General features: G+C 38.9%; 1 protein-coding gene across 2 annotated transcripts in view; it reads left to right on the forward strand.

The window, feature by feature from the left end:
• The first annotated feature begins 12,734 nt into the window (after window positions 1-12,734).
• The window catches only part of FAM91A1 (family with sequence similarity 91 member A1), a 47,028-nt gene continuing 36,838 nt past the window's right edge, over window positions 12,735-22,924 (forward strand). The window contains exons 1-6 of one of the 2 annotated variants that reach the window (XM_037803093.1): window positions 12,735-13,046; window positions 18,591-18,675; window positions 19,445-19,596; window positions 21,270-21,327; window positions 22,032-22,099; window positions 22,667-22,780. In XM_037803093.1, the coding sequence (XP_037659021.1) occupies window positions 12,975-13,046; window positions 18,591-18,675; window positions 19,445-19,596; window positions 21,270-21,327; window positions 22,032-22,099; window positions 22,667-22,780 (549 nt within the window). In that variant the 5' untranslated portion in view covers window positions 12,735-12,974. Of the gene's footprint in view, window positions 13,047-18,590; window positions 18,676-19,444; window positions 19,597-21,269; window positions 21,328-22,031; window positions 22,100-22,666; window positions 22,781-22,924 lie in introns of those variants that run through there. The other variant, XM_037803094.1, reaches the window with a different exon arrangement.

Below are 22,924 nucleotides of genomic sequence, written 5' to 3' on the forward strand. Positions count from 1 at the left end.
CTTTCAATAAATGCTGTAGAAAATTGTAATACACATCAGGCATAATGATAACAGATAAGTAATTAACGGAACAGGAAGCTAATAAAATCCTCTGAACGACATGGAAAATGTCATTACCAAAGGATGAAGTGATGAAGACTACATATAACTTTCTAATAGACAGCTATGACTTCCTAATGTTTCCTGATAGTCAGAATTCTTTTAATAACAAAGGGAATCAAGAATTACTAGGAATCTAACTAGTAGTTTAGATACAGTTACTTTGCTTTAACCTCTCTTTCCAATAAGCCTTCCACTGAGGATGAGGTGAGCTGTGGAAAGGTTTGGGATACCCTGGAGTTTCTGTACAGGTGTCCTGAGCACTGATCGGGCTCACAGGAATGTGCCCATCAGTTTTGGCCCACGTGGTGGGTTATTTTTCATTTGTTTTAATTGGTTGCTGATCAATTTTACATAAAAATCAGAATTCTTGTTTCTCTTGAAAAATCAGTCATGGTACTATAGGGCTTTTATTTCCACAAGAAAATTACCGGTGAGCTGAGCAGTAGACACCACATAGAATGAAATACCAGTTCTCAAGGTTGTTAGTTCCTGCTACCCCTGACGTGTTTGACGTCACTCATTTATATTACCTGCCTAGTCCCTCTAGCATTTGAATTTGCAATTCTGGGAGTTCATTCAATATTGGGTAACCTTGAAAAGCTTTAAGTAATATGTCTACACATCCCAAAGATACACAATACAAAGAAGAGAGTATTGAAAACCACTATATTCAGTTTAGTTGGCCAATAAGGCAATTAAAAATATTACTGAAGTGACAAAATATCTTTTTCCCCCAGAACTTTGGTAAGGTTTGACCAAGCCTAAACTACCTAGAGCTACAGCGTGCTGTGGTCGAAAAAGCACCAGTCTCGTTTCTAAGCCAGGCTTAGCTGTGGCCACGTGACTCTGTGCAGAATGCACTTCTGTAAGTTTCAGCTTCCTCACCTAGAAAGTGAAAATGTGTCTGTAACTGGAAACAACAGTAACTGGCCCTGGCTGAATGAAGGATTTTTTAAAAAAGGACTTTCTGCACAATATTGGATGACTCACAGAACTGCTGAGACGGCTGTAGAAGCAGGTCTGGAATTTCAGAGTCAGGAACAAGCCCCAAAATCATGCTGCAGAATTGGGCCAGTGAGAAAATCACTGCCACCTCAGCTGCCCAGGACTGGATGCCACTGTTCCCCCCAGGAACTCATCTTGTTGGAAGCGAGAGGATTCAATACAGTCCCTGCCTCTTTGGGTCACCAACTCCTGATTCAGAATCAGGCACGAACATGTCTGATTCATGGAGCTGAGGTCACATGCTCATGCCTTAGCCACAGAGGCAGCTGGGAAAGAGAATAGTTGGCAATTACAGCTTCTCTGATGGGAGGTGAGCTCTGCTCCCAGCAGGACTCATGAGATGTTTAGATGCTAAACAGCCAAATAAAGGCAAAAGACCATTGGAAAGGGACTGGGTTTCTCCATTCCTTTCCAGATCTAAGGCTCTATACAGCAAGGGTTCTTAATAATTGTGGCATGTCTACCAATGGAGTCAATGAGGTCATTTTATGTGGATCATAAAGAACTTTGCTTTAATAGCATTGCATTGGTTTAAGTGTATTAGAAAAATCCAGTTAAGATATCCTACCTGTGAATGACACAAAAAGTTTAAAAAGAGTGCGGCAATTTAAAGAAAAATATTGAGTACATGATAGTTTGGATGACACTCAGAAATAAAAAAAATTATTATTCAAGTGACTGAAGTTTCAGAAACTGGTCTAGATAAATTCAAGTCTTTACATTTCTTTGTGCCTAACAACAACAACGACGACAACAACAAAGTTTCCACTTATTTTGTGCTATGGGCTAGACCCTGTTCTAAGCATATCAGCTTTACAAAATAGTTACCTTGTGAGCCTCCAGATGTTCTATAAATGTTGGTTCAACTAAACCAAACTCGCCAACCTTCCTACTATGTGCTGGGCACTATGCAAATACTAAAGATACAACAGGAGATAAAAAAAGCTATTGGTATAACTGACTGTGTAATTTTTGAAAAAGACAGATAAACATCATTTTCATACAAGGTGATAGGTGCTATGGTGGGAACAGATGGGGAACCTGAGGAACACATTGTTGAACAGCCAGAAGCCACTCAGTAAATAGTTGAATGAGGATTTGAATTCAGGCCACTAGCTTCTACCTGAGAACCTGAGATTAGAGTGGATGTGGATTCTTCTACAATGACTGAAACTGAAATCTTCAGAACTAATATGAGATTTGGGATCTGAAATTTAGAAGTCAATGCTTTTCCACATTCTCATTTTCACACCAAATGGTTTGCAGTCTAGAGCGGGGTCCCTCAAACTCGAAATTATTGGCATTTTGGGCCAGATAATTCTTTGTTGTAGGAGGCAGGCCTATGCATCGTAGGTTGGTTAGCATCAATTCTGGCCTCTACTCTGTAGGTGCCAGTAGCACCCTTCCCAGTTATGACAACAATAGGTATCTCCAGACATTGTCAAATCTTCCCTGGGGAACAAAAGTGACCCCAGTTGGGAATGAGTGGTCTAGACAATTCTAAAGTGCCCTAACTGAGGAGCCCAGTAATAATTACCAGCATGATGAAACAGTGTGACTACACAGCTCTGGTATGTTTTCCTGAGTATTGTCTCACAATATCATGTCATTATTTGTTAATAGCAGGTGTGTCTTTGGCTTCTCCTATCAGAAAGAAATACCTGGTACCAGCTTGTACCAGCTACTAGTTTTTAATGCACTTTGTGGTGAATCGTTAACTGTATGGCTTACTTATAAACTAAATAACCAGCTTCTTATTTTTCTAGAACCCAGTGGCCATACGCTTGGCAAGAAACTACAAGGTAGCTCAGTTTCTTCAAATATTTAAGCCAATCCACCTTTCTTTACTTTGTGTTTGGTCACATCAAGAATTTTCCTTTTGTTCTATGTAAAAATATGACAGATTGTAAAATAGGTTCATTCTCTATATTTGAAAGTTTATCATGGTCATTATATATTAATACAGCATGAAACATTGAAGAGCTACAAAAGGACAAGTCATCTCTCAGGTGAAGTTTTCTAGTTATTAAATCACTGATGCTAGGGTCTAGCAAAAGCATAACTGTTCTTTTTATTTTAGCGTGCACTGGCCTCCAGGCTTCTCCCAACCCATTGTCTGCCAGACAGAACACCCACTTCAATCCCTTCGGATCCATCCAAACAATAAGGCATAACAGAAAAGCTACCTCCTCTAGATCGCTTCCAGAATCCCTAATTAGAGGAGCAATTTCCTTCCATTAGACCCATGTAGCATCTTGTCCCCAGCACTACATTCTGCTTTATGTTTCATCAAATAATGTACCTGGATTCTTAACCAGTTTATAAATTATTTAAGGGTAAGGACCTTGCCTAGGTCACCTTTCTATCCCTAAATACTTAGCATAGTACCTTGCAAACAGAAATCACTTAGTATGTATTTGTTGAAAGAATGTATCTTTTTGTTTGATTAACCCTTCTCTCTAGAATCAGAAATAAATATTTAGTAGCAAGACAAAAATCAGTTGCTAACACCATTTCTGTTCTTGGGTTCCCAGAATCAGGCAATCAGCGTGATCTAGGTGTTGGGTACTTCCATTCTCTTCTCCTCTTTCCAGAGGGAGAGATTTTCCTCTGGGATTTTCTTCAGCCCCAAATGTCAACTACATTGTGTTTCTTTCATGTCTGGGAATTAATTATAATCTTTCATGTTAATTTCATTATTGGAGTCCATGAAGCAATTGTATTCCCTATAGTCTTTGTAGCCTAGGTCAGGGTTGTTTGCTTAAAAGAATCCACAGAAACTTTATCCTTTGAAGGATACGCAGTTCCCTTCAGACATAGGCCCTTCAGGAAATCACCATTTGGGTCCTTTTAGTTATTCCTCTTTCTGAGGGCCCATGAAAACCTGCCTGCCTTCCTTTCTTGACAGGCCCTGCTCTTGTTTGCTACATGAGGATCCCAAAGTATGGACACTGATGCTATCTTTTTTTTTTTTTTTTTTTTTTTTCAAGTGTCTAACATGCCTCCCCTATCCCCCTCTCTTATCTGCATTCACCTTGGTATATCACCTTTGTTACATTAAAGGAAGCATAATACAATGATTCTATTAGTTACAGTCTCTAATTTATGCTGATTGCATCCCTCCCCCAATGCCTCCCCATTTTTAACACCTTGCAAGGTTGACATTTGCTTGTTCTCCCTCGTAAAACAACATATTTGTACATTTTATCACAATTGTTGAATACTCTAGATTTCACCAAGTTACACAGTCCCAGTCATTATCTTTCCTCCTTTCTTGTGGTGTCTCACGTGCTCCCCATCTTCCTCTCTCAACTGTATTCATAGTTACCTTTGTTCAGTGTACTTACATTGTTGTGCTACCATCTCCCAAAATTGTGTTCCAAACCACACACTCCTGTCTTCTATCACCCTGTAGTGCTCCCTTTAGTATTTCCTGTAGGGCAGGTGTCTTGTTCACAAAGTCTCTCATTGTCTGTTTGTCAGAAAATATTTTGAGCTCTCCCTCATATTTGAAGGACAGCTTTGCTGGATATAGGATTCTTGGTTGGTGGTTTTTCTCTTTCAGTATCTTAAATATATCACACCACTTCCTTCTTGCCTCCATGGTTTCTGCTGAGAGATCTGCACATAGTCTTATTAAGCTTCCTTTGTATGTAATGGATTGCTTTTATCTTGCTGCTTTCAGGATTCTCTCTTTGTCTTTGACATTTGATAATCTGATTATTAAGTGTCTTGGCATAGGCCTCTTCATATCTCTTCTGTTTGGAGTACGCTGCGCTTCTTGGATCTGTAATTTTATGTCTTTCATAAGAGATGGGAAATTTTCATTAATTATTTCCTCTATTATTGCTTCTGCCCCCTTTCCCTTCTCTTCTCCTTCTGGGACACCAATGATACGTACATTATTATACTTTGTTTCATACTTGAGTTCCCAGAGACGTTGCTCATATTTTTTTATTCTTTTCTCCATCTGCTCCTTTGCGTGTAGGCTTTCAGGTATTTTGTTCTCCAGTTCCTGAGTGTTTTCTTCTGCCTCTTGAGATCTGCTATTGTATGTTTACATTGTGTCTTTCATCTCTTGTGTTGTGCTTTTCATTTCCATAGATTCTACTAGTAGGTTTTTTGAACTTTTGATTTCTGCTGTATACATGTCCAGTTCTTCCTTTACAACCTCTATCTCTTTTGCAATATCTTCTCTAAACTTTTTGAATTGATTTAGCATTAGTTGTTTAAATTCCTGTATCTCAGTTGAAGTGTAAGTTTGTTCCTTTGACTGGGCCATAACTTTGTTTTTCTTAGTGTAGGTTGTAATTTTCTGTTGTCTAGGCATGGTTTCCTTGGTTATCCAAATCAGGTTTTCTCAGACCAGAACAGGCTCAGGTCCCAGAGGGAAGAAATATTCAGTATCTGGTTTCCCTGCGGGTGTCTGAGAAAATTGCTCCACCCTGTGATGCCTCAGGTCATTGTGCTTTTCTGCCCAGCAGATGATGCCTGTTAGCCTGTAATTCTTGACTGGTGTGAGGAGGTATGGCCATGTTCCCCCAGGCTCTGGGGTCTGGTTCTGAATGGAAAGGGCCCCACCCCTTTCCTCCTAGAGAAGACAGACCCCTCAGGTGGAGGTCATTAGCATTTCAATGGTCTCGCTCTCTGCTTGTGGTGTCTCCACTCTTCCCAGAGTCACAGCCCTGGAAACTGAAAATGACTGGGGCTTTCTCCACTGAGCCAAAAAAGAAACAGATGGTCCCCTTCAGACCCAGTCCAAGGCAACCCTCAGGCTCTCCCAGGTCAGTCGTCATCCAAAGCCTCTGTCTGTTTTTTGGGGCTGCGTACCTGTAGTGAGCAGTTCACACTCGCTACTTAAAACCCCAGTTGGAGCTCAGCTGAGCTGTATTCGCTTGCTGGGAGAGAGCTTCTCTCTGGCACCATGCGGCTCCGCAGCTCGGGCTATGGGGGAGGGGGTCTCCCGACCTGGTTCCACAGGTTTTACTCACAGATTTTATGCTGTGTTCTCGGGCATTCCTCCCAATTCAGGCTGGTGTATGATGAATGGATGGTCTTGTTTGTCCCCCAGCAGTTATTCTGGATTAGTTACTAGTTGTTTCTGGTTTTTTGTAGTTGTTCCAGGGGGACTACTTAGCTTCCACTCCTCTCTATGCTGCCATCTTGCCCGACTCCTGATGCTATCTTACTAGGCAGGTAGTGAAAGAGTACCACTCCAGTTCAGTCTTGCGCCGTATCTCTCTTGTGCAGAAAATCTTTTAGCTCAGGATTAAGATGGCAATTGTTTTGGGGTTAAAAGTGTTCATACATGGCTATCCATGCACATAAATAAAATGTAGCTGCTTTATTTTCTAAGTTGAACATGATCATCCCCTTAAGATATTCCAGTAGGAACTAAAAGAATTTAGAAAACCCCTTGCAAACAAAGTTTGGCTTTCAGACACTGTCTTTGCTGAGACTCAAAACTCCTATGCTGTATTTCAAAAGCTGAACCTTGAATTTCTCTTTGTCTTACTTTGCAATAATCCTTATCTTTTCAAAGGCATATGGATGTCTCTGGCTTCTTGATTAATTTTTTCCTGACTTTTCTTCTCTGGGCTAGCTCTTATCAGGAACACACACTAGTTGGCTTTCTATATCAATTTAAAAAAAAAAAAGGAGAGGGAAAAGGAAAAAATTGTTATGAATCAAGCATGTACAATTTCTAAAAATATGTGGTCACTAACTACATTTAATTAAATCTTCACAAATTCTAAAAGAAAGAGAATTCCACATTTCTGTAAACTGAGAGAACAAATGCTTGCATAGACCTGGATAAAGAAATAGCCAATTTATATTTTTCCGGGATAAGCTGTAGTTACAGCCAAAAAATTATCCTAGCTTTCACTCAGATCTCATTTATAGAGGTCATGAAGCTGTTCTACTTTACTTGATGTGATTCCCTGATCACAATTTGCAGAAGTAGATAAACTTGTATTTCTTGTTAGATAGTTAAGAGGTTCCATGTTGCTAAAGGTTTGAATGACATAATGTAGAAGGAAACAAAAAATACTTCATTCCCCCATGTTCTAAGCCACTGTGACAATACACCCAAATAATTTAAAAAGATCTGAGATGGACCAATGCCATATGTATAACACAAACTCAGATAATTTCCATATTGGTGCAATTGTGTACAATCCTTTGTTTATCTCATGGCTCTACTGATTGTTATCAAGGGGTGGAGAAATTATTTCCCTGGTCTACACGAAGGTTGAACAGATGCCTCCTTATTTCTTATACAAGGAAGGCTTACTTTGGGGAGATTATTTTGCATATGCAAAAAGTTTATTATAGTTGGTCATGGAGTTATTGAGTTGTAGAGTTATAAGGGTCATTAGAAGTCCTCCTTGTTCAAACTCCTCATTTTACAACTTCATTTCAACAAATGCTTATTAAGCATCTGAGACCCAAAGAGGCTTTATAAGTAGTTATCAGTCCTTGCTGCACATTAGAATCACCTATGGGATATTTTAAACTATGTAGTACCTGGGCCCCAATCTTAGAAATTCTGATATAATTGATCTGATGTGAGGCCAGGACACTGGTAGTTTAAAATACTTCTCAGATGATTCTCATGCTCCTAGTACCATCCTCCCTTTTTTAAACTGATATTAAAATTTGTATTCTGTACCTTATCCCCTTGAAATTACCCACATACTTTAACTAATTTGATGAAGAAGTGGGGGGAAAATCAGAAGAAATCCCCAGATGCTTCCCCACTCCCACTGGTTTTCATAATCTTATCCCTCTTGTCTCTTTATTTATTCCTTCAGCTGGTCCAGCCTTTTTAAAAAATAAAATTGAATACCGTTCCCCAACCTTAACAACTCAAAATGTGATTTTACTCCTCCTCATGGAGGCTGTGAAAACATTTTCAATTCAGGATTACTCAGGCTTTGTAGCTGACTGATTCTCCCACCTACCAGAGGTACCAAGAGGCATAAAACCTCAAGGCACCCATGACCTTGCGATGTGCAAACCTCAGCTGGAGCTCTGCCCAGGCAGCCCAGATGCAACAATTTCAAAGGAAGGATCGGCAGGGTCTGTTGCTATTAGATACCAGAGACAGATGACAGAAAAAGTGTCAAAGGGCTTTAGGGCCTGAGATGAAAGTCAAAAGTCAGAAATGGGGAAGTGAAGAAGTTGCGGCTTTTAAGTATAGAAATGTTATGCGAGATCGACCCCTAGTGGTCACCTTAACTATTTACAATGTTCAGCATTCGCAAGGAGGATATTGGAATGTTCATTTCCACACCAGGGCACTAATGTTCTAAACACAAACTGCCTTCAGAGGGTCGAAATATAACATTCTTTCTATTACTCATAAGTATATCATATTGATTTCTCAAAGGCTTCAGTTGCTTTCAATCAAAGGGGGTCTGTTTTAACAGAACGGCATGTTTAGGGAAGTCCAAGTGTGTTAGTATTTCCAAAGTGTGTGAGGTAAGAAAGGATGGGCAACTGGGCCTGCTGGTCTAACTTTCATTTAATTCACTTCCAGCAGAGACAAGGGTGCAGAAATATTTCTCCAACCAAAGTAAACAAAGTGCAAGTGTGATGATTTTCCTGACTGATGGCCTCCATAACAGGGAGACAGCAGGGAGTAGCAGAGGCTATGGCCCATGGGAAAGCCCGTGCCCCCCTAGGTGAGGCAGCTTCTCCTCTGCTCTGCTGACTGTTGTGGGAATGGGGGTCCAGTGATGTGGAATTTTCAAAATTTTCAAGAGAATCCCAAAATTTCATTTTTATGAGAATTCAGCTGGGCTCCCCATGTAAAATCTATCCAGCCATTAAATATTTATTGAATGCCTACTATGTGGTGTTCTAAGGCTGGGGACACAGCAGGTAATAAAACAGACAAACTTCCCTGCCTTCAGGGAGTGTCCAGTCTAATAGAGGAGACAAATAGTTTTCAAAGATAAGTAAATGGCTAAGTATATTAGATATAATAAATGCTATGGAGAAAGAACAGGGGAGGGAGATGAGGGGTGCTGGAGATGTGTTACCACTTTGAATAAGGTGATCAGAGAAGGCTTGACTGAGTTGACATTTGAGAGATCAGAGAGAGATGTCACTTTTCTAATTCTTTCATTCATTTGGTGTAGTTTATGGTATTTATTGAGCACTTATAATGCATGATGTACTATTGTAGGTACTGGAGATAGACTGATGAACAAGACAGACAACGTCTTTCCTTCCAGGGACAAGAAACCAAATAGGATAACATCTGATAGTGATTCTCTGCTGCAAAGGAAAGAAACCAAGGGAATGTGTTAGAGAGTGAGAAGTGGCTAAGTTGGAGAGGGTGGTTGGTGGGCTGACTGGACCCTGCTGTACAAAAGTCAGAGAAAGGAATGCAAGGCAGAGGAAATAGCAAGGGCAAAAGCCCTGAGGGTGTCCAGAGAGGAGGGGGCAGGGGGTGGATGGGTAGAGGAATTGGTCCATGGAACAAAGCGAAGCACAAAGAGTATGGAACCCAGGACCAAGGTCAAACGTCAAAATTGTGGAATGGAAAATGTATACCTGACTTCCTCCCCTTTCTTCCTAGACACCGTTGTGCTTCCCTCATCTCTTCTAATCCCTGGCCTCTTTCCCTTTCCACGTTGCTCTCAGTAAAGGATGCAATCCATGTATAATAAAATAAATGATAAAGCCAAAAAGGTACTATTCCTCTTAAGTGTATTTGCATTTGAATTACAATGATCTTTTGTCTTATTTATGAAATTTGAGGCATCAGCCCTTTGGGTGTTGGACGTATTTATTTGGTTAGGGGAGTGACATGCTGGGGCCTGTGAAATTAGATCACCAGACGACTTTCAAGTTGCCGCCACTAATTATTTTTATTGAAATTTTAGGAATGAAATAGTTGTGTAGTTTTTCTGAAGGGTAGATTGCTCATACCAGTGGGTAATTTTCCTTAGTGCGGGCTGGTAAAGCCAGATAAAATTTAATCTCATTCCACTTGTATTTTTAACACATTGTTTATCCACCAGTCGATATGATTGGCAGCTTCTGGGATTGGGCTTCTAACACTCTGCAGTTCCTGACCCCACTGGTCTAAAGAGGCAGAAGTAGCAGAGGCCAGAGTCAGGGATCTAAAGGCTGCCAAAAAGTCACAATGATGTCATGCTCATTAGTGATGTCATGCTCATCACTCATTGGTGGAGCCCAATTAGCAGGTGCTGTTTACAGCTTGTTGGAGGCTGGGGAGCAGTGTTCTTCAACTTCCCAGCAGAGCAAGCTATTGAGCCCTGTGCTTGATCTGTAGTCTCTCTGAACTGCTTTGTTTCCAACCTTCCAAAGAATGGTCATCTTGGGGAAATGAGGCAGGTCACCCGATTTTCATAAGCCAAATGCTGTTTCCGGTTCCTACTCTTAAGGGCTTGTTATTTGGATTCTTCCTGTCCACATACCTTTGACCCAATACCATTTCCTCCTTCAAATTTCTGCCTTTCTCAGTCACTCACTCAGTGACAATCTTTTCTATTCACCAGGATCAAATTTTCAAAGATCTGTGCCTTATTGATTTAGTGGGTATAAGTTCACCTCTACTGTCCTGTATCTACTTTTGTAGTTTTAAATGTGTCTGTGCTATACTCGATATTTTTTGATACATAAAAAAGGTGAGTTTAACAGGCCTTCACCTAATTAACTGCTATAATTAAATAGAATACAATATTTTATCTTGTTTAAGGTAGTTGTTTACAGGGCTTTAAAAATTAAATTGACTTTAATTGGCATTGTTAGTTATGTTGCATTAAATGAAAGTTAGACTTTGGAAGAATATGGGTTCTTCTACACTTAGAATTGTAAAAAAAAAAATTGGCGGTGAGGTGGGGATTTGTGTCATTGGCTTTACATGAATATCAACTAAATTGAAACTGGAGGCATAATAGGTCAGTGAGTAAGCCTGAGTTGGGGAATTAAAATGATAGTTCTGAAGTAAGACAGCCTTGGGCTCTACTTTAGCTCTGTCACTTCTACCTGTGTGATCTTGTGAGCATGTCATATAGTCCTGCCATGCCTCAGTTTCCTCTTCTATTAAATTGGGATAGTAAAGGTGGTACTCTTTCACAGAGTTGTGGTGAATAGCAATCTATTGCAAGTCAAGGACTTAATACATAGCAGACCATCAGTCAATATTTGTTGGATGAATGACTCGTGGTTAGAGCTCAGCTAACTTTAAGATGAGTGTCAGTAAACATAGGACCCAAAGCATTTAGTTATGAGCTAAATGGATACCATGAGAACAATATACCTTTGCAAGCACAGTGTTTTCCATATTTCTTTCAATTCAACAGACATAGTGGGGTTCCTGCTATGTGTCAAGTAGGCTAGCCATTTTATAAAAAGTTCTGTATACAACTAAAAAAATAGTTAAGAAAATATTGAACTTGTCTCTGGTTGCTGACAGTGGCAGTGGTCATGGGTTTGCTAAGCCAGTATCTTAGTTTCCTCACTGTTAAAACAAATACCACACAATGAATTGGCTTAAACAATGGGAATTTATTGGCTAATGGTTTTGAGGCTAGGAGAAGTCCAAAATCAAGGTGTCAGCAAGTAGATCTTTTTGCCCAAAGACTTTGGTATTCTGGGGCTGCCTGCCAGTCATACCTGGTCCTTGTCTTTTCTGTCACAAGGCACTTCACCATGGCCTTTCTCCTCTGCCTTCCATTGTCTTCCAGCTTCTTGCTTCTCTTTAGGACCTCCAGTAATAGGATTTAGACCCATCCTGATTCAGTTGGCCTTACTTTAACTAAAAATAACCTCATCAAAACTTCCTATTTATAATGGGTTCACAGCCACAGGAATGGATTACCTTTAAGAACATGTTTTTTTGAGGTACACAATTCAATCCGCCACAGCCAGTGTAACAAATTCTGGAAGAAATTGTTCCCTAAGATCTTCTCACTAGAGCTGAAACTAAGATAGGCTGGATTTCTTCTTTTAAAGAGTGACTCTGCAAGCATTTGTATAGAGCAGAAGAAAGCAGAAACTGAGAAGCCACATGCCAAAGCTCAAGAGGGATCTTTGCTGCCCCCTTGTCAGCACCAGCTGTTTAAAATTTCAGCCCCCAGAATCCCTACAACACTTTGGACCTTAGAAGTAGAGCCCAGCGAACATGCCCCTTTCGTAAGATGCGGCAACTCCTTGGAAAGCTTCTCGTTTAACTGGAGGAAAGCTCTGACTTATCAATTCTTCCCTCAGGAGTTTGAACCCCGTCCACCTGGGCCCCTCTCGGGCCTGTGGAGAAGCCCTAGTGGGCTCACACTCTTCCCCTATTTGAAGCCTCCTTCCCAAGTCTCCCCTTCTCATGTGTGGACCCCAGTGCCTGGTCCAACGTGGTTCACGTTTTGGGAAACTAGGTCATCCAACAATGGCAATGTAGACTCAACCAACTATTTCAATTCGTTCAGAGACTGACAGGTGGAGACGGTGCAGCAGGTGGGCGTTGTACCCCTTGTCCCGGTTGCTCCGCCCCGAAAGCCTAGGGGGGCGGGGTCGGAGGCCAGGGCGGTGCTCCACTTCTCCGCTCTCGCTCCAGCGGGAGGAAGTGACGTAACCGAAAGCCATTTCCGGTGTGTGGAAACTAGGAAGAGAAACTTGGAGCTGGCAAGGCACTTCTGCCATCCATCTCTGCTCTTTCTGTTCCTCGTGGCCGGGGCCGCGCCGAGCAGTCGGGAACCCTGGCCATGGAGCAGCCCGGGACTTCCGCAGAGTGAGGCGCGGGGCGTTCCGCGAGCTCCCCTGTCAGGCCGGGGGCGGGCAGGCGGGAGGCGTCGCTTCAGCGGCGGCCGCCGGCCGGGGCCCGGGCCCCCAGCATCATGAACATAGACGTGGAGTTCCACATCCGGCACAACTACCCCTGGAGCAAGTTGCCGGCCAATGTGAGGCAGGTACGGCGGGAACCTGGGACCTGGGCCCCGACCTGTTCAGCCCTGCCCCGCCATCATCTGCTCTCCTCGCCCGCGGACCCGGGCTTCTCGGATGACTCCCATCTTTTCCCCCGCCAAGGTCTCGGGAATAAAAACCTATTCGCTTCCCAGGGGTGAGGAGGGTCTGGTTCTGGTGCCACAGGGGCAGGTTGGAGAGGTTGCTGAATGGGGTGGAATGGTGTCCGCAGGACTCGCCTGGCGCCTCTGCCTGTATCCTCGGTTCAGCGAGGCACTGAGCTAGACGTCTGCGATACAGAGAATTAAACATGGTCTTGGACTCCAGAGCCTCAGGATGTTGGGAAAGCGAGACAAGAAACAAATGAAAACGATACAAGGCGACAGGAGCTCATACGTACTTCCATTATAGTGAGAGCATAAGGGGAAGTAATAAGGAATTTTCCAGGGAGAGTTGGGAGGATATGTAGAGGAGGCATTTAAATTGGGCGAGTAAAGGACGAGTAAGAGTTAGATATGAGAGGAAAAAAGATTTTTCCAGGGAGAGGAAAAGTCATTTTTACAAAGCTTGGAGGAGTGAAAGAGCACATCTCTAGAGTAGCGAGCAACTTAACATCGTCGGATTTTGGAGGTTGGAGTTTTGTTGAGTGCGTGGGTGGTGGTAGCAGATGAGGCTGGAAAAGCAGTCATGGCCAGATTTTGAAGGTGTTTGTTTACTTGTTTTTGTTGGACTTTATCCTCTAGTCAAGATGGGTTTACTGCAGATGTTTCAACAGGAGAGTGACATGAGGTTTTGGGCTGAATGTTAATTCTCACGTATTTGTCAGTTTTACTCAATTGTTTAATATTTATTGAGCATTTACTGAGTGCTATGTCTTGTTCTGGGTGCAGGAAATTTACATCAGTCAGCAAAACAGACTGATTTCATTTTAGTAATAAAGGATAGCCAGTAAACAGAGAAATGAATAAGGTTAGACAGGATAGGTTTGAAAGTAGTGATAAGTGCTACACGTAAGGCACTCTTTGGTCATAGATTGACTTGCAAGTTTTTCCCATTCTACTGGTTGAAAGAGAAATTCTGTTTTCCATTGGTTCTGGATAGTGGTATTTTGGAGAGCTTGGATGGTGGTAGTAATAGTATAAAGATTATTGTAGTTTACCTTTCCTCTCCTCAGCTTGGGGGCTTAGCTCTGGGAAATGAATATGAATAATTTTAGGCTGAGGTGATACATCATGTGAAGAAAATGCGTTTACTGTAAGATACCAAATAACAAGAAAGGGAAGAGAGAGATATAAGGAATTTAGAATTCTTGGGTATCAGTAGCTGCCCATGTGGCATTTATCTTTAACTGGACAAAGCTCTAAACCTAAAGAAATAAGTTTCTCTTGTTAAACTTGAACAATGGCTTTGGTGGAAACTTGTGGCATATCCAAGTGGATGGCTAGAAGAACCAAAATTCTTTTCTTCCTGTTTACATTCTTTCTCTACTCTCCCTTTGGCCAAAATATGGGTAGCATAATGGAAGAAAAATGAATGATTTCACTATATCTAACATACATGATTGATCTTAATTAATTAGTACTGGCAGAAGGGTTTCTAAAACTTAGTCATGACTATTAAGTATAATCACGGGATAGTGTTAAAACTCTTTTTTTTTTTTTTTTTTTTTGTAAGAGCACTTAAAACAATGGCTGTTTTAGTGTAGGATAAGCTTGGCCACTTGTAGAAGGTTTTGCAAAACCCATCTGTATAAGGTTTGCTTCCATGGACTTTTTCTAGCCTTGGTACTGTTTGGGCAAGCCCAATCCTATCACCAGTACAGGTTATTAGCAGCTTCTTTTTGAGTCTTACTCAGGACATCCCTTACCTCCTAAATCTGGAGAAGTTGACCCTTCACTATGTTGGAGGGTCCACTGTGTGTTGCAGTAGTGCTGTGTTTTTCACCCATCATAACACTTACTCCACTATGTTGCATTTTCAGGCTCCATTATTTGTTTTGCCTTTGCATTCTGAACACCTAACACATTGTTGGCTCTTAGTAATATTTTTTTTTTTTGAGTGAATGAATGATAACATCAGATTTTTCCAGTGCAGCCATAGTGCAGTCTTTTTTTTTTTTTTTTAAATTCAGTTTTGAAATACATTCACACACTGTATAATCATCCATGGTATACAATCCACTGTCCACAGTATGATAACATAGTTATGCGTTCATCACCACAATCTATGTCTGAACATTTTCCTTACATCAGAAAGAACCAGAACAAGAATAAAGAATAAAAGTGAAAAAAGAACACCCAAATCATCCCCCCCATTCCCACCCCATTTGTCCTTTAGTTTTTATCCCCATTTTTCTACTCATCCATACACTAGATAAAGGGGGTGTGATCCACAAGGTCTTCACAATCACACTGTCACCCCTTGTAATCTACATTATTATATAATTGTCTTCAGGAGTCCAGACTGCTGGGTTGGAGTTTGGTAGTTTCAGGTATTTACTTCTAGCTATTCCAATACATTAAAACCTAAGAGGTGTTATCTATGTAGTGCATAAGAATGTCCACCAGAGTGACCTCTCAACTCCATTTGAAATCTCTCAGCCAATGAAACTATTTCGTTTCATTTTGCATCCCCCTTTTGGTCAAGAACATACTCTCAGTCCCACGGTACCGGGTCCACATTCATCCCTGGGAGTCATATTCTGCATTGCCAGGGAGATTTACACCCCTGGGAGTTGGGTCCCATGTAGGGGGGAGGGCAGCGAGTTCACCTGTCGAGATGGCTCAGTTAGAGAGAGAGAGGGCCACATCTGAGCAACAAAGAGGTACTCAGGGGGAGACTCTTAGGCACAATTATATGCAAGTTTAGCCTCTCCTTTGCAGTAACGAGCTTCATAAGGGCAAGTCCCATGCTCGAGGGCTCAGCACATCAAACTACCAGTCCCAATGTTTGTGACAACATCAACACCAGTCCAGGTGAGGATGTCCAGCACATCCGCACCTTCCCTCAGATCCTCAGGGCTGGGGAGGGGGAGGCTGTAAATATATTTTTTATTATCTGCCCAAATTACTCTGGGATGTGTTACTATTTCACTCCAGTCTATGCTAACCTATTGTATCTCACTTCCTATTCAAAGTTCCATGCAATTGTGGTGTTTGAATAAATCGCATAGTGCAGTCTTTTTTAAAAGTGGGAACTGTTCCTTGGATGGAAAGAATTTGTCTTTTGGCTTTGTACGTACTAAGTACTTTGATATAGTTTCCAGTATGTTTTGATAGATTTAATTTGGAAATGACTCATATTTCCCAGTTTTGAAAGCTGGGGGAAGGAAATTCAGATTTAAAAAAATATTTTAAGCCAACATTTTTTATATGGGTGAAATGAAGTTTTTTATGTGATATGGACTATGCCCGACTTAAAAAATACATTTAAGAAGTTTTGATAGGATCATTTTTTTCAGGATTTCCATTATCTCTATTCATCGTTCAAAACAATTCATAATTGTTTTCTTGTAAGGGAACTTGTATGATATGGTGCTGTATAATTCAAGATATGTCAATTAAACATTTTCCTAAGTAAATGTTAGGATTGCGGTTTGTAGGCACAAAGGCTTTAGAAATTCTTTGTGTTTTTATCATACTCTGATGCATAATGGGTGTGTGTATCCAGTTCCTTATTCCTGTGTCATCTGTTTTAGTTCCTTTTATACATAGCCCAGCTTTATCTGTCAGATCTGGTCGGTATTTCTGCAGGGTCAGCATTGTCTCAGAGTTAAATGACCTTTCTCTAGTCACTCCTGTTGTGGCAACAACGTTTTACAGTATAGATGGTGGGAGATAGGGAGTAGGAATAGGAGGGGTAGCCAAAGAGTCTCTGGACAAAGCAATTATATTTTACAAACTTGGCTGGTGAAGAAAAAAACATCTTTTAATGTAGTTTTTAGATATTTGTGTGCACATATGTCTTGATTTCTGAGGACTAGTAATGCCTAGCACAAAAGCTTAGATATTTAATAAGTATTGTATTATCTGATGAAGTTTATAAATAATGGACCCTTATGTTTTCTGTAAGTGGCATGATTTGTACTTTTATTCTGGAATTGCCAGGAACAGAATTTGAAAGGGAGACAATTCTGCAAGTAAGGGAAAGTTAAGGGACTTACTTTGGAACAGAAGAGCAAAAACTCAATTTTGGAAGGTGCTAAGATTTTAGCAAAATTGTTTGCTTATGTGAGTGTGTACGTATGTGTGTCCAGTGTTCTCTGAGAAGGAGATTTTAATTTGATAGCAGAGCTAGAGGAAACCCTTTAAAAGTTTTTCAGAAAGTTTAATATTTTGAGTCCTCTAAATATCTTCCACCCTTGCTTTGGTACTGCATCAAGGATGGTAGAATAAGTAGTTTTTCTATAATGAACACTGCTGCTGACTACTTGTAATGTTAAAACAGATGAAAACAATAAAAGCACATTCTGGCAGTAGCGCGAGTGCTGGTTTAAACCGTGATAAACTATATTAATCTAGATGCAAGAAAAAAGATATTTAGTTTTCTCACCTCATGTCTCCTTTTTCCTAAAATACTACCTGTCACTGGATCTAGTTATGTACCAACTTATTTAGATATGAGTTTTGTGAAGATTGTCTTAAGTGAAAGATATGCAAATGGACATCTACCTTGATTTTCAAAACCCTATGGGTAAGAACTACTGTGTACTGAATCCTCTAATCTTCCAGTCGTTATTCTCCTAAGATGTCTAATTTCATTTTATAGTGCATTGGAAAGACCATACCTAGTAATTAGAATGTGGGTTATTAGTAGTAATATATTAAATTAAGTTTATAGTCATGCATCAAATATATTGTTGACTATAATCAAGCAAATTAATTGATTCTTTGCTTTCATGAGAACCCAACTTTGAACTTAAGGTAGTAAATGCACAACTAGAAAGATTTCTACTCATTCAGAAGTATCTATCAGAATTCTAAAATTGTCTAAATGTTTTCTAATGGCATGAGCCCATTAAAAAAAATGGTGTTTTTAAGAAGAAATCTTATGATTTAGAAGTATATTTGAAATGTACATTTTCCAGAAATCTTAATTTTTAGTGATCATAGCCCTCAGTTACGAATGATTATCAGAAACAGACATCTGTCCTTAGTTGTCTTTCTTAAGTTTAAAGAAATGTAGGTACAAGAAACCATCTATCCATTCATCATTCAACACACCCAAATTGGGTTCGTCAGAAAGCGGGACAGTAGAACGTAAATAGAGGTGTGCTCTCAAACTACATTTTTATTTGATATTAAATGCTGTAGTTAATTTTACTGGGTCTTTTTAAAAATGCAGACTGAAAATAAACACATTGAATCTATACTCTAATGTATAGCAGGAAAGTTAGAAAATAAAATTTAAGAAAATATTCTTTATTTAGTTATGGAAATTATTAAAGATGCCAAGATAAAATTAGGGAGTATGGTTTTGAAATTTTATAGAAAGAAGTAGTATTGTTTAGTTTAGAAGCTATTTAAAATCTATTTGAAATTTATTTGTAGAGCCTTGGAAATTCACAGAGAGAATATGAAAAGCAGGTGGTTCTATACAGTATCCGCAATCAGTTACGGTACAGAAATAACTTAGGTAAGTAAGGCATTTTTACATTGAGATGGAAATAACTTGCTGGTTTGTCATTTCCATAAATCTATCTTTTCATTATATATGCACTAGTTCTTAATAATTTTTGACTATGAGTTTTTTGTCTTCCTAATTTTCCAAATAATATAACTTTAATGAATGACTATAATAATTGTAACAACCTTTGAACGTAGTTGCCTCTATGAGTTTTTTATCCTTTTTAATTTTTGCTCTTTATTTCTGTCAGATTACTTTAATAAGTCTACTGTTTGACCTCTTAGTCTGCCCCTCCTGTGTGTCATTTTAAGCATAGTATTTCAGAATTAGTTTTCTATTTAAATGTATTCCGTAGAAGTCAGAAGACTTTTTACATTTAAAAAATGAAAAGTAAATAATTTTAAAAAATGAATTTAACTCCATTGAAAACTAGCATTCAGTTTGGCCATCTTGTAAAGTAATATAGTAAGGGATCTGATGCAGTATAGCCTATGTTTTACACTTTGGTGGGTGGCTGTATACTGGTGGTTCCACACTTGTTTCTGATTTGGTAAGAACTATTTTTCTTTATCTGTCCTATTGTGCATTTTACTTATTTACTCTGAATTCTGTTTCTTGTTTCTTTGTTCTGATTTAGAATATTTTATTTATTCTCTTCCAACATGTACTTTTCTTTGTACTTAATATTAGTCTGTAATGCATTGCTTGTTGCATTTATAATTGATATGTAACTATAAGAAACCTGAATAAAACTGGAGAGTTTCTTATTTCTCCCCAGTTAAACATGTCAAGAAAGATGAACGCAAATACTACGAGGAACTCCTGAAATATAGTCGAGAGCATCTCATGCTGTACCCTTATCATTTGTCGGATATTATGGTTAAGGGCCTGCGGATAACACCATTTTCATATTACACTGGGATTATGGAGGTGAGTTTACAGTACAGGTGAACCATTAGGATAAGGGTGGGGCTACATGGCAAGGGCACCTTGTAGGTGAGGACCAGCTCTGTAGCTCTCAGCTCCAGTGGCCATGGTTTCTGAGCTTACAATGTAAAAAGGACTGCTGGTTATAAGTTAACTGTTTTAGTCACACTTACGCAAGTAGATGTCGTTATCAGGATTTTCACATTGGAAAGGTATGTATTTCTATTCTGTGTTCTTGTTGACTTTTTGTGCTATTGTAGCATTAAACAGTCATTTATATTTGCAGTCTCTATAAAATTTATTGCTTTAATATATGATTAAGGATGAAAATTGAACATTAAGCTCAGAGAAAATATATATATTCACTAGCTGTAGAAAGACTAAATGGTGACATAGATTCAACATTGTGTAATACATGTAATACATGTGTCAGAAAAGAGAAATATGTCAGTAGCCCTGGCTGCTAATCTCTTTATATAATTACTAACTTTCAAGTATTACCTTTTTTTTTTTTTCCCGAAGGCAGTTTTTAGGCCTATGTTGAATAACTTCAAATACCAGTTCTGTATTGCTATTAAGTGACCTTTAGGTAAAGATTGGCAATATCTATCTAGTTTTCAGTTATTACTTAATTATGTTTGAGTGCTACTGTTTTGAGTTCACTAACCACTTTAAGAGCAGAAAGAAGCCTAGAACTAAAGGGAGTAGGAACCTGCAATAGCAGGGAGGATAGCTCTCTTTATGATGTCTTCCTTACCTTTGCGTTCCCTTTGCTTATCTCCGTAAGTCCCTTCTTCATGTACAGCCCCATGTTTTCCATATCCATATTTTGAAGGAAATGCCAGAGTAAAGCTTGACATCTGACAGCCCAGGTTTCTGTCAGTCCCTTTTCCCTAGAACCAAGGTAGCATAATGAAGATGGCAGCTCATCAGTAAGTAGAATAGTTGTTGCAATCTCCGATTATTTTTCTGCTACTGTCTGCAAGATTTGAGGGAGATAAAGAGGATTTCATCGCATTTACCATCTTTTAGTTATATCCATGTGCTTGCTGTTCTCTGGTTTTCTGTTTGTCTACCACTAGGTATAGTTCCTGGGTTAAAATGGGTCTTACCCCCATGGTAATAAGTTGGTTAATTATTGGCGAAACAGATTGGGGTTGGTAGATGCTGGATACTGAGTTTAACTCCTTGCTAATTGGGATAATTGGAGCAAAAAGTACTAAGTAGCTAAAAAATCTTTGTTAGTAATGTGTGTTTTTGATGCACATGGATGGAACTATGTTACATTACTTGGCCTACTCTCAGGGTAGGTATCTGGGATCAGGTATGAAGCATGAAGAGGTTAGAATTCTGACCTCTGATAGAGGTATTCCTTGCATAGCTTCTAGAGGGCAGAGATTATAGGGCCTCTGTCTGGGATTCATAGAGAGCACTATGAGAAACCCAGACTTGACACTCTGACCTTCAATTACTAGATTGGGGCCCAGTGGTAAGTGCCACAATGTGATGTGCATGCTGTGGGCTACCGAACTGTGATCTCAGTGCTTTGTGAAACAATTATTGTTACTTTGTTTGGCTCTAGTAATCTATATTTATATGCATCTATACATATACATTTATACACATGTTTTTATCTAAGGAACTTTTGCATTTAAATTCTTTAATTTTTTTTAAAGGATATTATGAACAGTGAGAAAAGTTATGATTCATTGCCCAATTTTACTGCTGCTGACTGTAAGTATTTAATTTTGTGGAAGGAGATAATGTTTAGGGTATGTCTTTGTACGTGCATGCTATTGTTGCTATTGTCTGTCAGTATCTTAATGTGGTTTTTACCGTGAAACACTTCTGAAAGATGAAAACAGTAGCTTTGTTATAAATGGAAATTTTGTCAGGTGATACAAGTCAAGTGTAAGATTTAGTCTAAATGTTTAAGAGAGGAATATTTTGGAATGGTAGAATCAGAAAAATGACACTAATCTATATATTTGTAGAGAATGAAGTTCTTTCTGATAGCTGGGCTGTGTTGCATACCAAATGAGGAAAGAAAACTCATACACAATATTTTTGCAGTGCAATACATTGTTACGTTTTTACTAACATAATTTGTTGGTGTTTTATTATGCTTATTTTAGTGAAGTATGTATTTGAAATGTGAGGTAGTCCTGTTGTGTAAGAGGAAATTTTCACTGAGAAGTACACTTTGACATCTTGAAATTGGAAGAACTTCTTTAAAAATTTTTTCTCATTTAGCATTGTTAAAAGTGTCAGCTGAATTCTTCTCTCCCACAGTTTAGTTTTCTTTTATATTTTATTTGAAGAATTCTTTTTATATTTGATAGATTGACCATGCAAAGATGAATAAAAACTGAAGGCTTTTCTGAAGAGATTTCCTAAAATTGTTTAAATGTTTTTAAAGGAAAGCCTCTTTCTTTTAGGTCTAAGACTTCTTGGCATAGGAAGAAACCAGTACATTGATCTTATGAATCAGTGTAGATCATCAAAAGTAAGTTAATAGTTTCCCTTTCTTCCTCATTTTGCCCTCCTCACTAGTGCGATTAGTTTTAAGTGGTAGAAATGATGAATTTTAATTTCTTTGATCAATTAAAATATGCTTAATACAGAAATCTTGATAAAAAATAATTCTCTAGGTTATAGCTGAAGAGATTATTGAGTTAAAAATTTTTAAGGTATAAAACATTTAATTTATTTTTTAAAATTAATTTTACCCTCCCTGCTGTGTGTGTGTGTTTTTTTTTTTCTTGCTCATTCCACCCCCAGCATTCGCTTAATTGGTGAAATAAATATGTTTTCCAAAAGCATTTTTCACCTCTTAGATATCATTTGAGTTCTGAATTTAGGGTAAATGATTAATGTTTTGAAATAATTTAAGAATTAATGACCTTCTATTGAATGTATCTAGAATATTTAAGATCTTAAAACATGAGAGTTTTAAAATAAATTATTTAGCCTGTTAGAAACTGTCTTATTATATGATGGATAAAAGAAAAAAGTGGTAATTTTAGGTTGAGTACAAATTTAAAATTTTCCTCAAATTTTTGTACCACTGCAGAAATTTTTCAGACGGAAAACAGCCCGTGATCTTTTACCAATAAAGCCAGTGGAAATTACCATAGAGGCATGGTGGGTGGTGCAGGCTGGATATATCACAGAAGACGACATAAAGGTGTATATCTTAAAAAGTTAAAATTTTAGTTTATATTTTTAGTTTTAAATTATTTTATAACTTTTAATTATAATAGTTCAATAACTTAAAAAAATGACACTATGGTTTTCCTGAAGACAATTAGACTTAAATTCACAATTTTAA

The sequence above is a fragment of the Choloepus didactylus genome, chromosome 14 (assembly GCF_015220235.1).
Source record: "Choloepus didactylus isolate mChoDid1 chromosome 14, mChoDid1.pri, whole genome shotgun sequence".
Classification (NCBI taxonomy): Eukaryota; Metazoa; Chordata; class Mammalia; order Pilosa; family Megalonychidae; genus Choloepus; species Choloepus didactylus.